Source organism: Crinia signifera, chromosome 6 (genome assembly GCF_055691185.1).
Source record: "Crinia signifera chromosome 6, ASM5569118v1, whole genome shotgun sequence".
NCBI classification, from domain to species: Eukaryota; Metazoa; Chordata; class Amphibia; order Anura; family Myobatrachidae; genus Crinia; species Crinia signifera.
The window spans coordinates 221,675,926-221,700,825 of NC_139222.1; the positions used below are offsets into that span (position 1 = coordinate 221,675,926).

Here is a 24,900-nt window from a genome sequence, read left to right on the forward strand (position 1 = left end):
GGATTGGCTTCCTATACAAAATCCCGCCCCGGCCGCCCGCATATTTACTTACAATTATGGTGCGGCTGGGCCGGTGGGCGATGGAGCTGGGCATGAAGGAGGATGCAGCCTAGGTGGGTGGCTGGCTGGTTCATCGGGCGATGCTTTGGGGTCCGGTAAGTGGCGGGTGCAGGCAGCCTGGGTGGGTGGGCGGTATCGTCGAGGCGGCCGCATGGATGAGGCGGTTGTTTGTGTGGCCTGCTCAGCGTGACCTCTGACGCCATCACGCTGCGCAGAGCCGCACTGCCCGGGACGGGAGAAGCCGGGCAGCGTCTGAGCACTAGCTCAGACGCTGCCCGGCATTAGACTGCGCATGCGCAGTCTAATCCCGAAATCCCGGGATTGGAAACTCCAATCCCGGGATTGAAATCCCGGCATTTTAGGGGCCAAATCCCGGGATCCCGCCGATCCTGATCCCGCGATTGGCCACCCTAATTGCAGGTGTAATATATATGCAATGTCTAAAAAATAGTAATAAAAATAATTGGGTTCAACGGTTTCTTTTAAACTGCAATTTCCAAATAATGACATTATTTTCGTCATGTTCTTTGGTACTTGTGTATTATCACGGCGCCCATCGCATACCAGAGCATGATTTTTCATTGCATTGCATCGCATGCCATACACCCGATGCACAGCAATGCAATGTGATTTAAGCCCCCTATACAATCTTAAATTGTATAAGCACCCTAATGGGTGTTTTTAAGCACCCTAATGGGTGCTTACAATGTTAAATGCACCCCCACGCCACACTCAGTATGAACGTGAACCCGAAGCGTGGCGAGCGGCGGCGGTACGCGTCCTCCGACCGTTTCATACCCCCAGTATTTTATATAGTGTGGCGAGCGCAGCGAGCCCGAAGCGTGGCGAGCAGACGCTTATTACTTTACATGTATTCCGCGTCCCCTCACGGGGCTCGCCACGCTTTGGGCTCAGTGGCTCGCTGCGCTCGCCACACTATATAAAATCGACTCCACGCCGACGTGGATAGTGAGGGTATGAAAAGGTTGGAGGACGCGTACCGCCGCCCCTCGCGGGCGTGCTGCGCGCGCCACGCTTCGGGTTCACGTTCATAGTGGGGGTCCATTTAAGATTGTAAGCCCCCATTAGGGTGCTTATACAATTTATAATCACATCGCATTGTATGGCATTGTATGCTATATACAATGCCATACAATTTTAACATTGTATGACATCGGGGAACATCGCATCGCATGCCTTATGGTCTGCGATGCGATGGGCGCTGTGATAACACACAAGTACCTGTTTTTTTATTGGAGTATGAGAAAGGTATCAAACTTTAGAAAGATAAAGTGGAGAAGTTGCCAATAGCAACTAGCCAGCATCTAGACTTTGCTACATAAATGATAGCGTGAAGCTCATTGAGTGCTATTGGCAAAAGCTCCATGAAAACTCTATGGTGTGATACCTCTCCCCTATATATCTTACATATATTCTGAGATTGTATATTACAAAATGACTTTCCATGTTCGGTTTGAAAATAACGGTTTAAATAATGAAAAATTATTTCTCGGTTGCCAGCTTTTGATGGCACAGACCATTTGTTCACAGGTCCTACAGCCGGACATGTTAGCGAGCCAGGTAGCGCATGCTTAGTAGTACAAATGCTACGTGTCACATTGGTGTAAACGCTGCTCACGCCTGTCGCTACACGCTCACTTCCTGCGCTCAGTTGCATGTTCTCTTACTATATGGGGCAGATGGCCCAGTCAGTGCTTGCTCACAACTCTTCTACCTTTCCTCATAAAGTAAGTTTAAAGAGAACTTACTATATTATATGTATAGCAAAAAATTGCTTCTAGTAACATTATTATACATACAGTATGTGTGTAAAATATTCAGGATCTTAAACTATATATATTGCCATTTTTGCAAAGTTTCCAGTTTGCAAAGCTGTCAGGGACTGGAAATCTTTGTTTCAGATCCTATTAACAGGATAGCTGTGGATCGTACCCTTGCATCGAGGGTATGGGTCATTGGGACGACTCAATTTAGGTCGACATTCATTGGGTTGACCACTAAGGTCGACAGTCTTTTAGGTCGCCAGGTCTGGAAGGGCAACAATTAAAAGGTTGACGTGAGTTTTTCAAATTTTTTTGTCCTGAATGTAACATGGACACCGTCTAAGTGTACCGCATCCCCTCTTCAGGCACTGTGCACCTGGCACACTATTTTATCCTCCCACCACGACATAGTGGATGGTAGGGCATGAAATACCGCCTGTCTGCCAACAAATAAAATGTGACAAACCTTACTCATGTCAACTGAAGGCCTATCGACCGAATGCATGTTGACCGAATGACTGTTTTGTGGGGATGCTGAGGCCAAGACCTCCCATCTTCTGACCTCAGCAATAAAGCTACGGCGGCTTATCTGGGCTTGGAAGTGGGCACCGGTCTGGCTCTCCTGCTAGTTATTAATGCTATGACTTTGTAAATCCGTGAAAGGGGAATAAGGTGTAGAATAACTTTGTCCTGCTAAAAATTTGGTATCCACTGCCATTTCCAGGAAAATAATATTAAATTACTTATAACTTTTTCTAAAATTTCTTACACGGCTAGATCACAAAATATAATGGATGTGGGAATTTTTATAGACACACTTGTGAATATTATATTATGACTAAGCCTTTAAATTAAGGTTGATTTATTGTTTGACTTAGTACTCCCTTTAAGCAAGTATTAGGTTGATTTTAAAGTTACTGATCTACAAGGATTTAAAGAATATTCTGTGATATTCTATTTTTTTTTTTCAATGCAAATCTTATATTGCCCATTAAAATGGATGCGCTGTTTGATACTTCTCACAATGCATTTTCTAAGTTTCACATATAGAAATGTATTATCTACTAATCTGTATGTGTTAAGTGGTTTTATAATGAATTTCTATGAACTGTTTCAGGTGAGAAGCCTTCTGGCTTCCGTAGTGTGAGGGCTCCCGCTACTAAAGTGGCAGCGTCGGTGGGCAGTGGACAAAAACTGCCAATCTGTGACCACTGTGGATCTGGCATTGTGTGAGTATTTTATGTTTGTGCATACTACATCTTTCTTAAAGTTTCTTTCTCCTTGATCTTTTATCAATTTTGTCCCTAAGGGCGGTATTCAGTTGTCTTTCCCTAACATTTCATTTGAAATGCACAAATGCATACTAAGCGCCAATATGCGCCAAAAAAATAGTTCAATTGAATATCGCCCTACAATTTAACATCATTTTAGACAGGAGATCAGGCACAAAATAACAATTGAATATCACCCTAATTGTTAAATTCAGAAAATATAGAAGTTGTCTTGGCAGAGTGATTTCAATGGCCAGTTTGGATGTTTTAAAACAAAACTGGGCCAAAACTAAAATTCACATCTGATCAGGATGTAGAATCTGGTCAATTGATGTTCTGTGAGTGAGTGTATGAGATGCATTCAGTTTGGAAACATTGGGGTGGCCAAATGCAACCAAGACCAGCTTGTTCTCGCCTTGTAAGTGAATTCTGTTTCATAAATACAGGCAGAGTCCTGCAACTTGCGGGTTATTAAAATTAGCCATAAATCTTAATACTCCCAACAAATTAGTTCTTCGTCCCATTAAAGTGTGTAAATGTAGTAATGCAGAAATGGGCGTAAAAGCAGGGTTGCCTGCCTGACACTCTCCTTCAGGGAGAACATGCTCTGTTCCTGGACTTCCCTGGTCATGTATGATTGCCATCACCTGTGGTATAACTTCTTTATTATCAATTACCTAGCTCCCCACAGGTGATGGCAATCATACATGACCAGGGAAGTCCAGGAACAGAGCATTTTCTCCCTGGAGGAGAGGGCCAGTTAGGCAACCCTGGTAAAAGTGGTGAAGCCTGGATACTGTAGGCTTTCATCCAAAAATGTTACTATAAGATCTGATATTCTACAGCGTCAACTAATGTGTCCTTTGTTTCCAGGGGCATCTTTGTTAAGATTCGTGACAAACCTCGTCACCCTGAATGCTATGTGTGCAGCGACTGTGGCACCAATCTGAAGCAAAAAGGGCACTTTTTTGTGGAAGAAAAGATGTACTGTGAAAAACATGCCCGGGAACGCGTGACCCCACCTGAGGGCTACGACGTGGTTACAGTATTCCCAAAATAAACTATATTGTTATCTTCCACTACTGTTTTGATAAAAATTGACATTTTCTATCCCATTTTAATGCTGAGCAAGGCTTCTGATTACCTTAACGTGAATGTATGCAGTCAATGCTTTTCCAGAGAATACCTGTGGACGTTTTCTACATGATGATAACTTCAATCCAACAGCTGATGGTTTTTCATCTTCACTTTTGTTGATATTCAATACAGAAAACCTTTATTAAACACTATTGTGTGGCGTGGTATTTCTAGAACTACAGTATTTACAGTATTTTGGGGATGGCAGAAAAGTTACAAATGTAATGTTGTGTACACATACCAAACTGATCCCTCATATTTATTGTACATATAGTATACAGATTTTTGAACCCCTTTACATATTTGTGGAGATATATACTGTACAACTAAGAAATAGATGATGGCAAACTGCAAATTGTTCCCACTTTCCCCATTTACTAACAAGACCAGTTCTTACATCCATGGATTATGTGAGGTAGGGACAAACTGTCACAGTGCTGTAAGTAGGGTGGCCAATTGGCGGGATCCCAGGATTTGGCCCCAAATTCGCCGGGATTTTAATCCAGTGATTGGAGTTTCAAATCCTGGGATTAGACTGCGCATGCAGGTGCTCAGATGCTGCCCTGCTTCTCCCGTCCCGGGCAATGCGGCTCTGCGCAGCATGACTAGGTCACAGCCTTACAGCCTGAGCTGCCTCGATCCTGGGAGCGCTACCCACCTGCCTCGTTCTCTCACGTCCTACCTAACTCCTGGAGAAGCAGCCTACACACCAGGCTCCCGGAAGCATCGCCCGGCCGCACCCATACATGTTAGTAAATATGCGGGGCGGCTGGGGTGTATTTTTATCAGGGAAGCCAATCACGGGTTCCAGGGATTGAGCATTTTTCAATCCTGAATCCTGGGATTGAAAAAAAAAAAAAAAAAAGCCCCGGGATTGGCTTACCTAGCTGTAAGGTTCATTAACCTATTGCAAGTGAAAGTGCGGTAACTAGAGCCTTGATCTCAAGTTGGATAAAGAACCACATAAGAACACACCAATTGTTTGCACCTCACAGCCGGCAGGATTTCAGTTGATGTATTTTAGCCCTGTAGAGCAGTTACATGTAAGTACAGTCCAGCAAGCTCATGGAAAGACAAATGAATAACACCTTGCCTTGAGAGGCCTCTTTGCATGCGTCACTGGCCTGGCGCCAGTATTTATGATGGCAGATGAACCTTTTATTGACAAATGTATATAATATTGTTGCTTATTTAGACACTAGTAGTACTGAACAGAGTAAATCAAGGTACCGCTATAAAAAACACAAAAGTACGTGCGTGTGAGACGCTTGGCTTGTGTGTCCCATTTGTGGCAATGGACGCTCACTAATCCCTGTCCTGGTGATTTGGTCATCTCATAAACTAATCACAAGTGGGCTGATATCAGGAGTAGGCAAATCCTTTTGCCTCCAGGCTTGCCAAATGGAAACTGAGTGAAGAGTACAGGGAAGGTGGCAGGACACAAAGCTGTTCAGACTGCAGTCTACAAAGACAGAGTGCACAGGATACAGGGAAGATGGCCGCCACTGGAGAATGTAATGAGCTGCTGCTCATAGCTAGCTATGCTAGTTGCATAGTATACAGGATTCTGTGCCCATTAATAAGTAACCAGCACAAAACCACAAAACAAGTTTTATTTTTTTTACTTGGTCTTCGTCAAGTGGGAGGTGGGGGAGATTTACTGGGCAGTGGACTTGCCTTGTTAGAAATGAGAAAAGGGACACCGATTGTGTGTCATCTAAAGAATGTGGGGTTCTGGCATCCCTAATATAGTCCATCTGTAATTAAAGTATTGGTAAAGCATTACATATTAGCACATTCTACAATGCATGTCCATTACCCAGATTACTGACTCTACTTTCTACTTGTGCAGCACAAGTCACTTCTGCTGTGAAGGATGTGTACTAAATAATCATTCCACTGGTCACCAGAGGCAGATTGGTGATGTCTAATTGTATATGGGAGCAGCAACGACTGTGGTAGGCTCAAGGTCTGCAGTGATGTTCCCTAGCACTCTACAAAGCTAGTTACATTAGCTCCTGTGTGCTGAGGCATTACCTATGTGTTTGCAGGGCCCTGATCACTAGAATAAATCAACTGTAGACCATCTGTAATTCAGAAAACCACTTAAAAGAATCCCTAGATTATTACACTGAAAATACATTTGTGTCGCGGGATCTTTTGTAAAACTATTTCTGAAAAATCCAATTAGAGGCACTTGCAAATTTAGGGTGCAAGTAAAAAGGCACATGTTAGAAACATGTAAGTCTTTAGAACTTTTACATCAGAAAATGACTTCCTTGCAGCAAAACTTTAGCTGCCTTCTATGGGCCCCTTTCTGCCTAAATAATGACATGCTTTCTTCTACCTCCCACATGGCAGCCATGACCTATGGGTTCCTCCCCTCTGGGTAGTGCCTCAGAAGGGAAAAAAGACACCAGCCCCTATAAGAAGGCACCTCCTCCTGTGTCCAGTGTCTTTTTTTCCCTTTCGGGTAGTGTTTGGAGTTATGGGTTACCCTGTGAATTACTGTCACTGTCAGCTTGGGCTTCCTGGCAGAAGGAGAGGGGTTAGCCAGCCCTCTGGAGATGGAAGCTGTCTCCCTACTGCATGCAGACCCCCCTTGGGGCAGCTGGAAGCGGCTGCATCCACAGGCATGTGTGCAGTTGGTGGCGTGGGATAGCGTCTGGGAAAGCAGGCGAGTGTCATCGGCGGTGCCGGGTCAAGATGTCTTCCGGTCAGGGAGGCGGAAGTTGACACGGTAAAACATCTTGATAAAATAATGAAAACACTCCATCAGCGATGCTGCAGGAGGTACACTTAAAAACCCTCCATAGGGCTTACATGTCCCAAGCTCAACGTAAACATTTTATACCGGTGGAGCTGGGGTTGTGCTTAAAGTGTAAATGTTCCAATGCATCAATGTTTCATGGACTTTGGGAGTGTGGTAAAATTAGGATATTTTGGGACAAGGTAACAGGGTTCATAAATAAGGTATGCGGACTGCGGGTGGTGAAAGACCCGATAGTCATGTTGTTTGCCAATTTTTCCACATGGAACCTAGAAGGGAAGAGGGGAAAACTGATCCCCTTTCTCACCATAGTAACTACTGTGGCAAAAAAAGTGAAATTGCGGTCCTGGACTTCTACCTTAACACTGGTATTATCCTCAGTTATGGCAGAATTATTGAAAATGTTTATACTTTGAACGGAGGGCCACTCTGCCGGACATAGAGAATGGGGTGATACGTTTTTTATAAAAAATGGGGAATCTTTATTGAGTCATTGGATGATGTCACTAAAAAACATGTTTTCAAATTGTTCGAAGACACTACATGTGTTCCTGCTAAGGGGGGGGGGGGGGGGGGGGTGAGGGGAAGGGGAGGGAATGTTTGGTTGATTTGTGTCAAGACATCAATGCATTATATTGTTGGCAAGCTGGGAGAAAAAAAACGAAAACTACATTGAGTGTTACAAGCAAATTGATGTTTATTTGAATGTATTGTTGTTTCTACATTGACGCTCAATAAAAATTGTTTTTCAAAAAAAAAAAAAATCAGGGTAAGCCTTGCATCTTAGGTGGTGGATTTTTAGTCACTTAAGGTGTTTTGGACTTAAAAATTTTTTTAAGGATGTTATTTCTTGGCTGCATTATATAGATCAGAGACCAGCAAAGACAAGGATATTAAGGCCAAGCACAAGAGGGCTCATATAGCCAATTGTACCATGTGTGATAAAGTGCTACCAGATAAACATATGGGCAACCTTTGTGAATTATGTAAGACCCCCCAGCAGATACCTTTGGCGCAAATGTCCAGCTTGGTAGAAAGAGCTGGCTGACCCCTTTTTTCACCAAGGAGGACTTAGATAAATGAGAGCAAAGAGAAAGCACGTGGTATTAAGTGAAGACTCAATTGATGAGTCAAGCAGAATTCAGATGCTGGGTCAGGACCTGGAGGAGGAGGAAGACATATCTCAGGAAAAGTCAGAGGACTTTAATCCAGATATGATCGATAATTTATTGGGACTTATTCATAAAGCCCTTAACGTTGAGAATGCACACGAGGATCTGAATTTACAGGAGCTTCTGTTTAAAGACAGGAAAAAGGAAAGGTAAAAAATTTCCTTTGTCGCACTCTTAAAAATGTTATTGCAGAGGAATGGAAGTACCCAGATAAGCGGGTGACTATAACTGCCAGAGTTGGTAAAATGTACCCCTTTGACAAAGAACAGGTGCTAACATGGGAAGAGGCACCAAGAGTTGATGCAGCCATAGCAAGATTGTCTAAAAAGACTACATTGCCTTAAGAAGATGCCAATATATTCAAAGACTCGATGGAACACAGAATTGAATTAGGTCTTAAGAAGCAGCATGTGATTACAGGGGCATCTCTGAAGCCGGCAGCTGCTATGGCAGTCACTTCCCGTGTGTTACGGGGGTGGTATCAGCAATTGGAAGGAGATATCCTGGACGGAATCAAGAGATTGGAACTGCTCAAAATCGTTCAGGACATACAGTTGGCTGTGGAGTTTTTATTTGAGGTATCACTGGATGCTATTATCTTGGCAGCAAGAGCAGGGACTACCATGGCAGCCGTCCATCGGGCTCTATGGTTGAAGCCATGGGTGGCAGACGTACAATCGAAAAATAAGTTGTCTTTACCGTTCCAGGGTGATTATCTATTTGGTAAACAACTAGTTGACTTAATTACCAAAATATCCGGGGAAAAGTCGGTATGGTTACCTCAGGATAAAATTGGAAAGAAAACTACACTGAACAAGTTTAATAGGTACCAACCCCAGGAATACAGAGAAGCTAGTGCTTATAGGCCTGGAAGAGCTTACAGAATGGGATCAAGAGCTACTTTTCATGCCCAGAGAGGCAAGGAGGGGAGATTTCCTTTCCAAAAAGATCAGCAATGACGCCAACATACAGAAAGTGGGCGCCAGGCTTCTTCAATTTAGCCAGGCCTGGCAAGGATCCACCCCGGACAGGTGAGTTCTGGAAATAATTTATTCTGTATACAAGGTAGAATTTACAACATATCCAGAAAACCTTATGGTGGAATCTCAAGTCACCAAGGACAAAGAAGAAAGGAACTCACTACTTTCAAACTTAGAGGAAATGCTAAAGCAGAACATTGTCAGAGTAGTGCCAAGGGCACAAGAGGGACAGGGCTGGTACTCCCGCTTCTTTGTGGTAAAAAAAAGCATCTGGAGGCTTTTGTACCATCCAGATTCGTACAAGTCAGGACGTTCAGAATGCCAGATATAAAACAAGACTATATGACGTCTTTAGACTTGAAAGACGCGTACCTGCATGTTCCCATCTATGTGGGTCATCAAAAGTTTCTGCGATTTCGGCTACAAGGAGTCAGTTACCAGTTCACGGCGCTTCCCTTCGGTTTAGCGACGTCACCAAGAACGTTCTCAAAGGTACTGATTGTGCTCATAGCAAGAATGAGGCAAGAAGGCATGAAACTGTGGCCTTACCTGGACAACATATTGATCGTGGCAGGATCAGATACGGTATCATGGGCAAGATTCCACAAAAGGAAACTTCAGAGTTGTTTCCTATCACAGTGGGACAAGGACAGTGAAAATCTTACCCAAAGAATCGTACTGACGAGGTCCGCAAAGTTAGATTTGGACTGGTGGGCGGACGAAGTACGATTGGAAAGAGGAAAGTCATTTGCAACAGGGGAACAGGTCACGGTAACGACGGATGCCAGCCAGACAGGCTGGGGAGCAACCTGCAGCCAGGAAATAGCGCAAGGAGAATGGTCGACAAGGTGGCAAGAGGCGCATTTCAATTTAAAAGAAATGAAGGCTGTAATCCTGGCGTGTCATAATTTTCAACATCGGTTAGTAAACAAGGAGTTAATTATAAGGTCGGACTGGAGTTGGCTACCACTGCTCTAGACTGTAACCTCCTTACCTCCTGTTTTCACAGCACCCTTCTTGCATTTAAATTACAGCTCTCTTACATACAATCTATACCTGCATCTCTTCTCACTCACTTCCCTACATCTCAGCTGTATTGTGTACTAAGAATTGTTCTGTTAATTGTGCCTGTTTTTTGTTCTTCTGTTGCTGTTCTGTGTACCCTGTACTGTTCTAATGTGTTCTATATGTACGGTGCTGTGTACCACTTGTGGCACCTTATAAATAAAAATATAATAATAATAATAATAATGCCATTACAGAATATTAGGATATTGGTGTCGGGCCAACCCCTAATACAGCCAAAGCGGTAGAGGGGAGGGCAATTTCAAATACAGGGATTTTGTACTTACCGTAAATCCTTTTCTCCGAGTCCACAGGTGTCACTGGAGTTACAATGGGGAATAGAAGGCAACTACAGGGAGCATGGGAACTTTAAATATAAAATAGTGTGACCAACTCCTCCCCCTCTACTTCCCCTCCCAGGTAGTCGTAAAGATTGTGCCCGGAAGATACACGCACACTTCCGAAGAGGAGGTTAATCACAACATAACAACATTCAATACGTATAGTAGAAAAAGAAACAATGAGAAAAAAACTGAAGTAACAATAACATACAGAATCAAACAGACCATTTGGTATGATATTCATATAAATATGAACCCTGATAAGGGAAAACTCCAAGGTTACCTGAGAGGAACCTAACCAAGAAACTATTATGGTGGAGAACAGCGCTGAAGCGTCCAGTGACACCTGTGGACTCAGAGAAAAGGATTTACGGTAAGTACAAAATCCCTGTTTCTCCTTCATCCACTAGGTGTCAATGGAGTTACACTGGGGACGTCCCAGAGCTCCCAATATGGGCGGGAGAGCGCTGAGAACCCCTTAAGACAGAGCGGCCAAACTGTTAAGCTGGTGCCGCAAAGGTATCAAACCTATAGAAACGGACAAAGGTTTGACGACCTGACCACATAGCAGCTCGGCAGAGTTGTTGGAGAGAAAACCAATGGGCGCCCACCCATCAAGGACCCACTGATCTAGTGGAGTGCGCCCCTATGGTAGTAGGAGGCGTCTGAGACCCAGCAATGTACGTCTGACGAATGGTCAGATGAATCCATCTGGCAAGCGTCTGTTTGGAAGCTGGCAACCCACGACGTACAGGGTCATAGGTGACAAACAAGACATCCGACTTGCGAATGGAGATCGTGCGAGATACATGGATGCGCAGGGCCCTAACCACGTCCAAGGACCTTTCCTCTGGTGAAGCCTCCGAGAAAGCTGGGACCACAATGGGTTGGTTTACATGGAATGCGGAGACTACCTTTGGAAGAAAAGATAGACTCGTACGAAGCTCTGCTCTGTCCGGATAAAACTGAAGAAAAGGAGAACGACAAGAGAGCACCCCAAGTTCAGAGACTCTTCTGGCCAAAGCTAGGGCCAATGGAAGAACCACCTTCCAAGTAAGGTAACGGAGGTCCACGTCTTCTAATGGTTCAAACACTGACGATTGTAAGAATCGGAGGACCATGTCCAGGTCCCAGGGTGCCGTAGGCGGACGCATAGGAGGTTGTAACCTCAGCATCCCTTGGAAGAAGTTCGTACTTCTGGGATGAAGGCCAACCTTTTTTGGAAAAAGATAGAGGGCTGAGACCTGAACCTTCAGGGAATTCAGTTGTAAATCAGAATTCAAACCCGCCTGTAGAAACAGGAGAAGTCTAGCCTTTTTGAACAGGGTGGTGGAAACCCCACACCCTTCGCACCAAGCCACATAAGATCTCCAAATCTGGTGGTAGTGTCTTGAAGTGACTTCCTTTCTGGCCCTCATCATGGTAGGTATAACTGCTCTTGGAATACCTGCTCGCCTTAAGATGGACTTTTCAGCAGCCACAAATGAAGACGTCCTAAATCTGGAAAGATGAAGGGTCCTTGACTGAGGATGTCTTCTTATTGAGGCAGTGGCCATGGCTTGTCAACCAGGAAAGCCGTCAGGTTGGTGTTCCAAGAGCGACGAGGCCAGTCCGGCGCTATTAGAAGGGCCGTGACTCCCTTCTTCCGTATGCGTTGTAATACCCAAGGTATCAGTGGGAACAGAGGAAACATGTACACGAACTGAAAAGGCCGAGGTGTGACCAGCGCGTCCACCCCCATGGCCTGTGGGTCTCGTCTGTGCAAAGAACTTGGGAAGCTGGAAATTGTGTTGGGACGCCATCAGGTCCACCAGAGGTCGGCCCCAAAGAGGCACCAAGGTCTGAAACACCTGTGGGTGGAGACACCATTCTCCTTGATGGACATCCTGTCGGCTTAGAAAGTCAGCCTCCCAATTGTCTACTCTGGGTATGAAGATGGTCGACAAGGCCTGAGCATGGGTCTGAGCCCACAGTATGATCCTTCTCACCTCCTTCATGGCCACCTGGCTTCGAGTGCTGCCCTGTTTGTTGATATAGGTGATGGCCATGGAGTTGTTGGACTGGACTCGGCTGGGCCCTTTTTTGCAGAAGATGTTTCGCCTGAAGGAGGGCATAATATACCGCTCTGAGTTCCAGCACGTTGATGAGAGCAGGCTCTCGTTTCATCCATAATCCCTGGAACTGGTGATCCAGAGTGACAGCTCCCCAACCCCAAAGACTGGCGTCTGTGGTGAGGAGTGTCCACTTTATGCAGATTTTCGGAGTTGAGCCACCACAGTAGAGGTGCTCGAGGTGATAGTCACCCTCTGCTGAAGATGCAGGTGTGAACCCGACCACTGATGGAGGAGGGACAACTGGAAAGGGGGGGGTTAACAATACATTTATCACAAAGTAAAACTCCCACTGTAGAATGTGTAAATTTTGCATTACACTTCTTGCAAGCAACTCTCTTGGAATTACCCCCTGCCATTGCAAACAATGATGTACACAGGTATTACCACACACTACCACACTTAAACAGAGAGTAGGTATAGATTTGCCAGACAGAAGTACTGGAAAGGAGAGACAGTGAAAGATAGGAGCTGTCACAGAGCTTAACAGCGCTATGGTATAGAATACAGGAAGCGCTATAGCCCTATTTCAAACACAGCTTAAACTGTCTTCACCTAGCTCTAAACCCCACTGTAACTCACAGATCGGGCAGAGCTTTCAGCAGGACGGTCACCAGGAAACAAGGAAGCTGTAGTCTTTGATGGGATCTACAGCGCAACAAGGAGCCTCCAGCAGCGTGATGAGCGTAGCCAAAGTACAAAGAAAATAGCCGCCGTGACATGCAGTACCGCCTGAGAATGTCAGTCAAAATGGTCATTCCCTGCTACATGAAGGGATGAGATGGATATAAAGCCCTGTACACACACTTCGATTTGCTTTAGATTCGATGTTAGATTTGATTTTCTATTAGATCTGGCATTAGATCTTCCCATATGTTTTGGCATTAGATCTGTACTTTTGCATTAGATATCGATTTCGAATTACATTCAAGGTACAGTGTACACGTTCAATTTACTGGATTGAATTTGATATTTCCTTGGCTGCACAGTCTATTTTTCTTTTAGATTTTGAGAAAACGGGAGCAAGCATCGAATGCAGATCGAAAGTGTCCTAAAAACCATTCTATTCTTCTATAAGCAAAATCAAATCAAAAACAGGGAAAAATCGAAGCAGGTGTACATACGCTTTAGAGAGTGTCCTCTCTTCTAGATACAGTAAACAGAACTTTCAGTAATCATTTTTGCTTCTGGTACCTCATTACTGGTTTAGGAAAGCTACCATGGGGGTATGCTCTAAGACAGGGGTGGCCAAACCTGTCCTCATGATCTACATACGGTGCATGTTTTCCAGGCAACCTGTGGATCTATAGCAGGAATGAATGCAGTATGTTTTAAAATGTGACAGTTAGTAATGACTACAGCTGTGCACCAGCTAGATAACCTGGAAAATGTGGACCGTTGGTAGATCTCGAGGACCGGTTTGGCCACCCCTGCTCTAAGAACACCTTCATACTGTAGCTTTCAAATCTGCGGGTAAAGCAACCACCACACTGTTCAGTTATACGGTTATATCAACTATATTTTTTTTTGGGTGCTGGTAAAGCCAATTTGTGTTACACTGTCAGGCAGATCAGATGGGCTCTCATATGTTGAAGCTTGGGTCTGTCCCTAGCCTTTCCCATTCTGGTTCAGAGCATTATACTTTGTTGGTGGCAGGATCTGAAGTTGATATACTTCTGATCTAAATTAGTTACAGAGCTTAAATGTATTGTGATCATACTTTATCATATGCCAGCTCCCCTAAGGTACTGTTAACGTGATGCCAACTTGTCATTTGACATTAGAACTCATGTTGAAAAAGTCATTCCCAGGAATGAATAACCTAATTACTGAGTATTTCTATTCCACAGCCACTATGAATTTCTCTTTTTGGGAGGGAACAGTACATTTTTTTCTGTTGATCTAATGCCCTTAGTGGGAACTGCAAACCTATTACATACCAGTCTTAAGGCTCGTCCGATGGGCAAAAGTTTTTTCAGCTGGAGGTAGTCCTGACTGAAGCGTGGTTCAGGATCTGTCCAGGCTTGCTTTGATGGGTTGGTTGTTGAAACAGCACTCTTAAAGGCTAGGGGCTTCTCTAATGCAGTGGCTAAAGGCCAGATGTATGACGCTTCAAAAAGTTATATGACAGCCAGCCAATCAGCTCCTGTATGTCATTTTTGAAACCCATCCTGTGACATGACATTTAGGAGCTGATTGGCTGGTTGTTTATCACTCTCCATTTTATCACTTTTTGAAGCTTAATACATCTGGCCCTAAGACTATAACCGCACAAAAGCCTTCTTCGGCACGTATATATTACAGGATATGGCACACCTTTGTTCAATTCTAGACAATACAGACTGACTAAGGTTCTAGCATTTTTACAGCCTGGATTCTACGTTGGTTTTAGACTAGTTTCCCTTAAAGTACAGGTCTTGGTCTTATCGGTCCTGTTTCAAAGACAACTAGCCAAGAATCTAGCAATTTAATTTTTTCTTCAGGAGTTTCTACATATTCAATATCCCTTTACGCATCTGGTTCACCCCTGGGGTATTTTGCTTGTACTTAGAGTCACCAGGAATCGCCACGAGTCATTTGAATCAGTAGACCAGACATTCCCAACCACGGTCCTCAAGGCACACCAACAGTGCAGGTTTTGTAGATATCCAGGCTTGAGCACAGGTGACTTAATTAGTATCTGGAGGATTCTGATTAAACCATCTGTGCTGAAGCCTGGATATCACTAAAACCTGCACTGTTGGTGTGCCTTGAGGACCGTGGTTGGGAATACCTGCAGTAGACCATCGATGGCTCAATTGCAATAACCAGTAGGAAAACAAGTCTTTCCTCAGCTCGCAGGATCTCAGATTTATCTGCTTTATCTCATGTCTCGCTTAACCTTGTTTTTCATACTGACTGGGCGGTTCTCCGCACCTGTATGGATGACCTACCAAAAGGTCATATCACACTTCAAATCAGGTGATCGTAGTACCTGCTTTCCAACCTTCATCATCGGAGACATCTGAAGATATTCCCTCACTTGGGCCTTTATTTAGATCTGATCGCAGTACAAATTTGTTTGGATAGTGGGAAAACCATGTGTACTTCAGGTGGGGCAGATGTAATGTGCAGAGCGTTAGATGTGGGCGAGTTATTTTGTTTCTGTGCAGGGAAAATACTGGCTGCATTATTTTACACTGCAATTTAGATTTCAGTTTCAACACACCCCTCCCAAATTGTACTCTCTCTGCACATGTTACATCTGCCCCACCTGCAGTGCACATGGTTTTGCCCATTTTTCAAACAAATATGTACTGCGATCAGATCTGAATAAGGGCATTGATGTGAATTTTCTTTGTTCGGTGAACATACCGCGGAAGAGGTTTGACACAGATTTCGCTTTTTACAGACTTGTCTTTAGTGCAGCTCAGTAGCATTCCCTCTCTGGTTGTATTTGCAGGAGGGGGGGTGCTGGTCTTATTCCCCTTATGCGGTCCTTCGAGGCTTTAGTAAAATTTTAGCATGAGAGGCGGGGTATAGGGGAGGTGGAGCCTGGAAATGCAATATTGATGGTGCTGGATTCCATGGATTATTTGCAGGAAGATCAGTGTTGAATGATATTCCTCATAACATGTTCATAAAAAAAAATTAAAATTATATATATATATAGTTTATGGCTCAGGACAATAAATGGACACTGAAAAAACCCCAATAGGAACCAGGACATCATACCTGACTCACAATGGAGTATGTACAACAGTGTATATAAACGTATCTTTAGGGTTTCACCTTGTGTGAAAAGTATACTGTAGAAGGAAGCGTACCATACTCACTATGCAGTTTATGAGAACTCCTATCAGGGTTTCTTTGCAGATGATCAGACACTCTCAAATTAAGGGTTGAGTGATTTCCATGCACAAAAGAAACAGAAAACGTTGTGTGAGGTTTTGGCATTAGAAAGGCATTAAAATAGTCCCCTGGAAACCAGAAGAGCGTAGCGAACTCACAGTAGAGTGTACACCACCATGCATGTAAGGGTATCTTTTAGGTTGTCACCACGTTTAAAAAAACAAAAAAATAAAAATAAAGAAAGGTCTACTGCAAACTGATGCGTACTTACAATGCGACTAGCGGTAGAACATCTATAACTTTCTTTAAAGACAACTTCTCTACATAGGACCAACTCACATGCAGAATAAAGTGCACAAGGAATATAGGAACAGTAAGTTTTTTATCCTTTAGTAAAACAATTTTTAAGACATAAAAATGAGTAATACCTGAGTTGCGGCCAAACTGGCCAAAGGCCACCTGCATAGGAGTGGGAAAAAACACAAAAGATGAAGTCAGTGTCAGTTTTTCAACGTGTTTCGACAGTCCCTGCTGTCTTTTTCAAGGCTAGAGTGACTGGCACTGTAGCTGACTTTACACCATGCTGGGCAAAGAGCCTCCTGGTCGTTCAGGTTCACTTCCTGTAATTGGAAGGTGACGCTATTTATATATTAAAAGCTTGATCTCCAATGGCTAAAATAGATCTTATTTGTCTCTCCCCAATGCTGGGGCTGCAACCGCTAAGTGTGGGAGCAATTGGGTGCCCAGTTAATCCCTAAAACATGCAGAAAATCTGCAGACATTTACCTGCATTCCATATGCCGAGAGTCAGGTGGATCCAGGTGTATGGAACGCAAAATCCGGCAATGGCCTGTGTTTGAACTACCATGATGGTTCCTAATATGTAGGGAAAAGGGATGTTCCGCAAAACCTTGAAATTATGTCTTACGGAGCATGTAAGGAATATTAAAGTTCCTAGCACTCTTCTTGACATTTTATTGCAAGAACAAATGGCATATACTGTATAACATAATTGGAGATACAAGTGATGAAATGTTTGTACTTCAACAGGTGGTTATGAAGTGTAATTCCTGCAAGGTGCTGGACACGCTTTACACATCTTGCAGTCCCCACAGTGGTAAAAAAAAAACTTATTACGAATATGGAGGAGGTGGAGCCTGACCTGCACGCAAGATTTACTGCTTGGTTCCTGATTGCTGAAGCTCTGCCACACACAAGTCACAAATGTGCTCAACCAAAACCACATTCCTGCAAACTTTGTGATCATGCACACAAATAACAGTTTTCCCATGGGCAGCTCTTAGCCTGCCCAATATGAAGGATGTTCTCTCCGCCCCCCCCCCCTCCCATTCCAGATGGCCACATAATACAGACAAGTGTTCCTGCAATATTAGACTATACCCTACACATCAACTTTTTACCCATTAAATATTAGATGACCTTAAAAAGCATGAGACTGTCATATCTAGCCCACACATCAATGTCCCCTAGTCATTGCAGAAATCTACCAAAAGGGCTTAAAAATATCCAGGTCAGTGTTTATGGCCACATCAAACTTCTGCTAAAATGGTTTTAGATTGGTCTCTGCAGTTTTCCCAGAAGTCTTGCAGGTTTGTGTTACAGATTGTATTGCGCTCCTACAGATGGACATGTTACTACTGTAACTTGGCCCACAGGGAAGAGCAGGCTGCTGCAGAAACTCTGTATTGGTCAAACCAAATGTTATTATCTAGGCAGACTTAACCTCTGGTATGGCATAACACCAGAAAGAGCACATCATATCTTTGTCAAAATGCATCAGCATCCATTTGGCCTCTTGGGAGTCTAAATCCAAACCTAGCTGATTTCCATTATTAGGACATTAAAAAATAAACAAAAAAAAAACTGCTGTGCAAGTCGAAATTGCATCTCTACACCATTAAGGTATTACGACTGCCCTCTGCGCAATTCCAGTACGCCACTTGCGTCTCAATAGCATAAACGTAATGATCAAGGACGGACGTGATATATCATTGGGAATTAACCATTAATTTGTCTCCTCATGTTTCTTTCCTTGTGTGTGTAACCCCCTTGAGTAAATCCAGACTTAGTTTCTATTTAACTTGTTACAATTGCCGTCAACAGCCGCAAAGGTCAGTATGGTGAAACAATCACTATATATGACCTTACAGATACCTAGCCTGTGTTATATAATGAATCAGTGTGCGTAAGAAACAAAGGCTTGAATTCCAGCTCACACCAGTTCTCAGTTTCGCCTCACCTCAGGAACAAAGAAACAAGCATGCTCTAACGAGATTCCCATGGACAGGAAGTCATACCCGTGAGGTGGAGGACCAGTCCCTTTACTGTGTCCAATGATAATCTAGCTTGTCCCCACTCCCCACCTGTGTTAAAGTCTCGACCCGGGATCTCGGAGCTCACATGTGATCTATTCAGAACACATTCCAGGATCATGGAGGAACCCTATCCAATCGTGGCATCTGCTCCTTTTGACGGATACACACACATAATTAGAATTATAATTAATATATATATATATATATATATATATATATATATATATATATATATATATATATATATATATATATATATATATATATATATATATATATATATATATCTCATGTATAAGATGCATTGCATACGTCTATCGTTTATATTATCTTGTCTCCCTATAATCACCTGTGTCTATTTCAGACTTCAATATATAAGGCACGGGGTCGGATCTGTGATCTCCACATAACCAATGTCTGCGTGTATTATTTCTTTATCATGGTATCAATGTTTCAGACTCATCAGCTTTACCAATCAGTATACAAATTGCTTATGGTTATAGTTGGTGTATAAATGGTAAACCTAAAGTTATAAAGATATGTTCATTGCCTAAACTCCCATTGAGAGACTCATGCTATTCAAGCGCATCAGCGTATGTTTAAAGAGCTGTGCGGCTGCATTGGTCATACAGCATATAAAGTGTAAAGGCTTATTTCTTATATAGCAGTGAACAGGTTAATCTTGTAAGGAATCTGTACAATAGAGTCAGCAGCTTCTAGTCATATGAAAATGTGGTTTATAGCCATTCACATTGTCTGTGAATGGGGAAGCTCTTACAGGGGAAGAGCTATTGATCGCTGAAATCACTGTGGCAACCTGCCGTTGCTAGGGGTAACCGGTTGCATGATGTAGAAGGTAACAAATACAGTGTAACTACTTTATTATCCACCGGATTATTAAAATATCAGTTTTAATACGGCATTATGAGGGTAGATGCTATTATGCACTGTAGTTTCTACTTTGCCTGCATCTGATCTGCAGTGCACTGTCAGGGTGGCAAATGTTCAGCCGATTTGCTATCCAGTCACATAGAGGAGCAGATTTAAAAAGTGAAGTGATAAAGTGGCTGGTACTTAATCACCACCTAACTGGCAAGTTACAGGCTGGGTTTAAAAAAAAGTGAAAGGTAGGAGCTGACTGGCTGGTGCATGATCACCAACCATTTTCTCTTGATCAGGCTTAATAAAGGTTTCCCTTAATTTTCTAGACCGAAAGTATATATTAGCCACCACATTTACTCATGAAAGGTCATGTGACAACGGCCGTTATTGGCCTACTCAATCTTTAATGACAATAGGAAGGTGAAGGCAGCATGACCGAAGTGCCGACCAATACCTTCTAAATTACATCACCCAAAATACCACAACAGGTGGCTTAATCCATAGTCACTCAGTGACAAAGCCATGAATATCTGTCTTGTTTATATAAGCCACTAAAGATGGCTAAGTATTGGAGTCACATCAATATAATACTGCTATAGGCAAGCAATTTGGTCTAATAAAACAAACTTTTATTATCAATGTTAACAAACAGTACACAAAAAAGGGGGAAATACCACACAGTGCTTCCACAGGAGCATTGTTCATGATTGAAATCTTTCAATGGAAAAAAGTGCAATGATAAGAATAAGCCCTAAATTAAGCCAATAAAACAGTTTGAAGATCTACAAAAGCTATGTGAACACTGAGCAACCTATAAACGCTAAGTTAACTTCAAGTGTAACAGTTATTTGGGTCTCTTTATTCAAGCTACAGTCAAAGGAAATGGTTTGGAAAGATAAAGCATAGTACAAGTTTCAAATATCAACTTCTTCGATTTCTTCAACTTTAAACACTCCATTATTTTCTGAATCCAGTCGATTATTCCTTTTCATTTGTTCTAGAAAATAGGCAAAATACTTTTAGCCTTTACCCAGTGACTAAGCCAATCTTTCAGTCATAAATGATGGATACTTTAAGAGTCTTTAGTGAGCGCATACTTCGGGACAAAAAAAACAAACAAAACAAAAACACCTAGACAAGAAAAAAAAAAAAAGTTGTCTCAAAGGGTCAAAGTTCATAACCACTGAGCCCGAAGCGTGGCGAGCGTAGAGTGCCCCGCGCGGAGACGCGGAAAACTAAGCAAATAGCTTAGTGGGCGCCTAACGAACATATAAGTACCCTATTAAGAGTGTCTAGTGTAGGTATGATGGTCTTCTGTTAATGCCATAGGTCACAAGGAGACAAATTGGAGAATAATGTGCTTCGCATTATGGCTCAGTAAAGGTCTGCTTACCAATCAGGTCACTTCTGTCCAGCAGAAGCTCAAGTTCTTTATCACCAATAACTTGTCCATTTGATCCTTTCACCTCTCTGAAAGAAAAACCAAAATGAATACCCAAGCAACCTAGAAATGGTGCATTGTGTAAAACTATATAAAATAAGTTTGTGGATTTGACCCTTTGATTGTCAACGTTGCTGTGACCTCAAAATAGCCATTAAAAATGCCTGTGTTAGTCACTGTTTTACTATAAATCAATGAATTTACTTAGCTGTATTTGTATTAAAATTTAGTTAAATACTGAACCCCCTCAAAAAAAAAAACACAAAAAAAAACCAGTTGCTGTGAGACTGGCATTTAGTGGATATTTTGAGGCTCACAGCAACATTGGCACTCAAAGGATTAACAAGACTAAAGGACATTTAATATATCGGTTTATAAAATGTAAAGGAGATGGTGGTCCTCACAAAGGTGAGGTAAAATACAAACATGGGTCTTCGACCTGTGGTCCTCGAGATGTTGTGAAACTACATGTTCCAGCATGTATTGCCAATTTTTTCCTAGAAGAGCATGCCAAAACTGTCAGGGCATGCTGGGACATCTGGAGGGCCGCAGGTTGAAGACCTGTGGTATAGAACTATTGAAGGAAGCGAAAATAGTATATCTTGGGACTATATTCCTTTTGACAAGCACTAAGGAGAGAGCTACACAGACCTGTGTTACAAATATAGGCTTCAAAAACTATCCCGGGACACTCATGAACTGCATTTCACCCTGTTGAGTTACACAGGTTCTGTGGCTGATTATAACCTTTTAATGAAGAGTAGTGGTAAGCCTATACATACTGTACAATATGTAAAAACTGGGAAGAGCAGGTTTGAGTTTAGACAACGTGAAGTCTAGCTTCATCCCAGACACAAGGAATTCAAGAACAAACAAATAAAATATATGGGTGGTGCAATAAGGTAACAAGACCTCATTGCATAAAGTCTTAATTCTTCCATATATGTGTAATGAATAGTATGGCCTTGGTACAATTTTTTTCACCTAGTTCCCATACTTGTTTAAGCATTTGTTTCAATGGTACACCAAAGCACCTACTCCACTGAAGAAATCAATGTCAACGTTTGAACAGGTTTCTGCCAGGCAAACTCTCTACTGGCTGTGAGGGGAAGCAGTGGTCCACCTGCTCTGGTAGGAAATTAGAACAACCTCTCGCATGTGAAATGTTCTCCATTACATTCTTTTTACTTGCCGAACCACCCTCATATTTTAAAACAAAAAACTTGAAGCTCCATTTTGTTCATTGTTTACAGATACAAGAACTGGATTTAACCCCTTCAGTGGTGGTTTTTTGGGAGCGCCCCCCACTGGGCAAGTTTATGGGGAGCGCTCCCTTAAAAAAAAAAAAAAAAAAACACCACTACCTCCCTCCCTGGGTCCTGGCAGCTCCGCTGCACTGTCAATCAGCGGCTACCCGGACCTGCGCCCCCGTTCTGCGTAGCTGTCCCCAGCAGCCGGCTGGTCATAAGCTGGCGCCGGGGGCTTCAATACAAAACCCGGAGGGGGAGGAGGCGGCGCCGTAGAGGGGAGGGAGCCGGGCAGCGTGAAGCTGCCTGAGTTCAGTGATTGCCTGGCTCTAAACAGTGGCAATCCCGAGAATTTTCCGGGCTTGCCAGACTGGGCACAGCCCGGAAAATTCTCGGTATTGCCACTGAAGGGGTTAATTATTCACTGGAGGGAGTGCAATATGAAATACTGCTTTTTGATTCAAGACCAACTCATTTTTTGCATACCTTTCATGATCCCTGGATTGAAGTAACTCCAGCAATTCGTTTGGATCCAAGCAGCTCTTAGACTGTCTTATGCCAGTTTGTCCACCTTTAAATTTATCTGAAGAACACAAAAATTCCAGTTGACAATAGCATAATATACTGGAGGCTACCATAGGCAGAATCAATGCATTATATTACTGTTGGTCATTCCTGAGTTATCCCTATGAAATATTCTTCGGGTGGTCGTATTTATACCACCATCCAGTACTCTGACACCACTGCAAGTCATACTGCTTGGATCCATCACCTTTGGAGGATGCCAGCTACCACATACAATGCAAACTACCCGGCGCTTTTGTTAATATGCAGATTTTATTATTGGCTGTATACAAGAAAGCAATGACAGCTGCGTGGAATGTGTCAGCGTTAAACAGGATTTCCATGATGCAAATAAAGTGATCCCTTTCTCAGACAGCTAGGACAAGAATGAAGGTACTTATTTTATAGAGTTACCGATTCGTTGTTTAAAGTATTAACACCTCTAGTGGTGGGTTGTGCTGGAAAAAGTTTGTCCTGAGCTGTGGGCCGCCACCTGGTGGTGGCTGCTCTGGTGACCGTACACCGGACAGGCTCGTGCATGGACAGGTGATGCGCCACCCTTTATCTTAGTGGTATGCCCTCATTTTACCAATAGGTTATATTTATATACTTAACTACAAAAGAAATAAGGGTACTTATGTAGTATCTGGGCTGCCGATTTCTAAATCGGGTCGGATCGGGAGATCGCATCGCATCGCATGCGACCATGCGATTCGATGCGATGCCCCGATTTTTCCATAGGAATCAATGTTAAAATGGACTGAGTCCATTTTAACATGGAATTCAATGGGAAAAATGGGTCCTTTTCATACCCCTACTATCCAAGTGGGCATGGAGTTGGATATAAACCTGTGGCGAGCGAAGCGAGCCCCGCGAGGGGACGAATACCGTCCCCTCGCGGGGCTCGCTTCGCTCGCCACGCTTCGGGCTCGGTGGCTCGCTACGCTCGCCACAGGTTTATATCCAACTCCATGCCCACTTGGATAGTAGGGGTATGAAAAGGACCCATTTTTCCATAGGAATCATTTTAACATTGATTCCTATGGAAAAATCGGGTCATCGCATCAGATATCGGATGCGATGCGATATCGCATCGCATCGCATCTGATTGTATGCCTTAACTTAAGGCATACAATCAAAAAATCGGCAGCCCAGATACTACATAAGTACCGAAATAAGATATGCTTTGGCTTATTTTATATATACATATTTAGGCAGTAGCCCAATTTACAGAGCAGTCTGCCCAGGCTTTTCCCATTCACTATGGAGTACAGAACATTACAATGAGACTACGAGTTACTACAAACTACTTCCAGTCTGGCTAATAAGTAGTGTGAAAGGTAGTACTTTACCACGCATATGCAAGATTCTAGATTTTTGTAATCTCAGTCAGTGATTCAAGGAGTCTGAAAAATCTGTTGAATTGTCTTATTTTAGACTCCCCACATGTTGTGCCTCCACAATGTGCTGTCTGCTGACTACACATGTGACATGAGGACCTTCTGCAGTAACTTGCTGGGGTCCTGTCATTTTTATTTTCTGATGGGGTCCCAAAGTGAAATAGATTGAGGACCCCTGATTTAGACAAAGCGATAACACTCCTTGTGTCCTTTAAAAAGTGTTACCATAACAGCCATCAAAACATCACATTTTGGTTTAAATTTTGGTGCAGATTTGAAAAGAAAAATCCTTTTGATCCGGTGGTATAGGGATTCCCACTACTGGAGAAAGCAGATTCCTCTTACCCACACATTTGGGAAAATCTAATAAGATCACCCCACTGTGTGGAAGACGACTGGAGTTGGATACACTAGAGAAGGGCAGCAAAACGCTTGACTGGTGGCTTACAGATGTGTCAGCACAATAGGCCACAGTGGGAGATGCCTGACAACAGGTCCTGTGTATCTC

The 24,900-nt window shown here is 43.1% G+C and overlaps 2 protein-coding genes across 6 annotated transcripts in view; one reads left to right on the top strand and one right to left on the bottom strand.

The window, feature by feature from the left end:
• The window catches only part of PDLIM1 (PDZ and LIM domain 1), a 62,399-nt gene extending 58,000 nt beyond the window's left edge, over positions 1 to 4,399 (top strand). For 3 of the 5 annotated variants that reach the window (XM_083148935.1, XM_083148937.1, XM_083148939.1), the window contains 3 exons: positions 1,582 to 1,641; positions 2,962 to 3,073; positions 3,989 to 4,399. In XM_083148935.1, coding sequence (XP_083005061.1) covers positions 1,582 to 1,641; positions 2,962 to 3,073; positions 3,989 to 4,175 — 359 coding nt within the window. In that variant the 3' untranslated portion in view covers positions 4,176 to 4,399. The remainder of the gene's footprint in view (positions 1 to 1,581; positions 1,642 to 2,961; positions 3,074 to 3,988) is intronic. The other 2 variants (XM_083148936.1, XM_083148938.1) reach the window with 1 other exon arrangement.
• Positions 4,400 to 20,347: 15,948 nt separating this feature from the next.
• HELLS (helicase, lymphoid specific) overlaps positions 20,348 to 24,900 on the bottom strand; it is a 30,895-nt gene continuing 26,342 nt past the window's right edge. The window contains exons 20-22 of the mRNA XM_083148940.1: positions 22,915 to 23,011; positions 21,134 to 21,210; positions 20,348 to 20,737 (exon numbers count right to left, since the gene is read on the bottom strand). Of these exons, the coding sequence (XP_083005066.1) occupies positions 20,655 to 20,737; positions 21,134 to 21,210; positions 22,915 to 23,011 (257 nt within the window). The 3' untranslated portion in view covers positions 20,348 to 20,654. The remainder of the gene's footprint in view (positions 20,738 to 21,133; positions 21,211 to 22,914; positions 23,012 to 24,900) is intronic.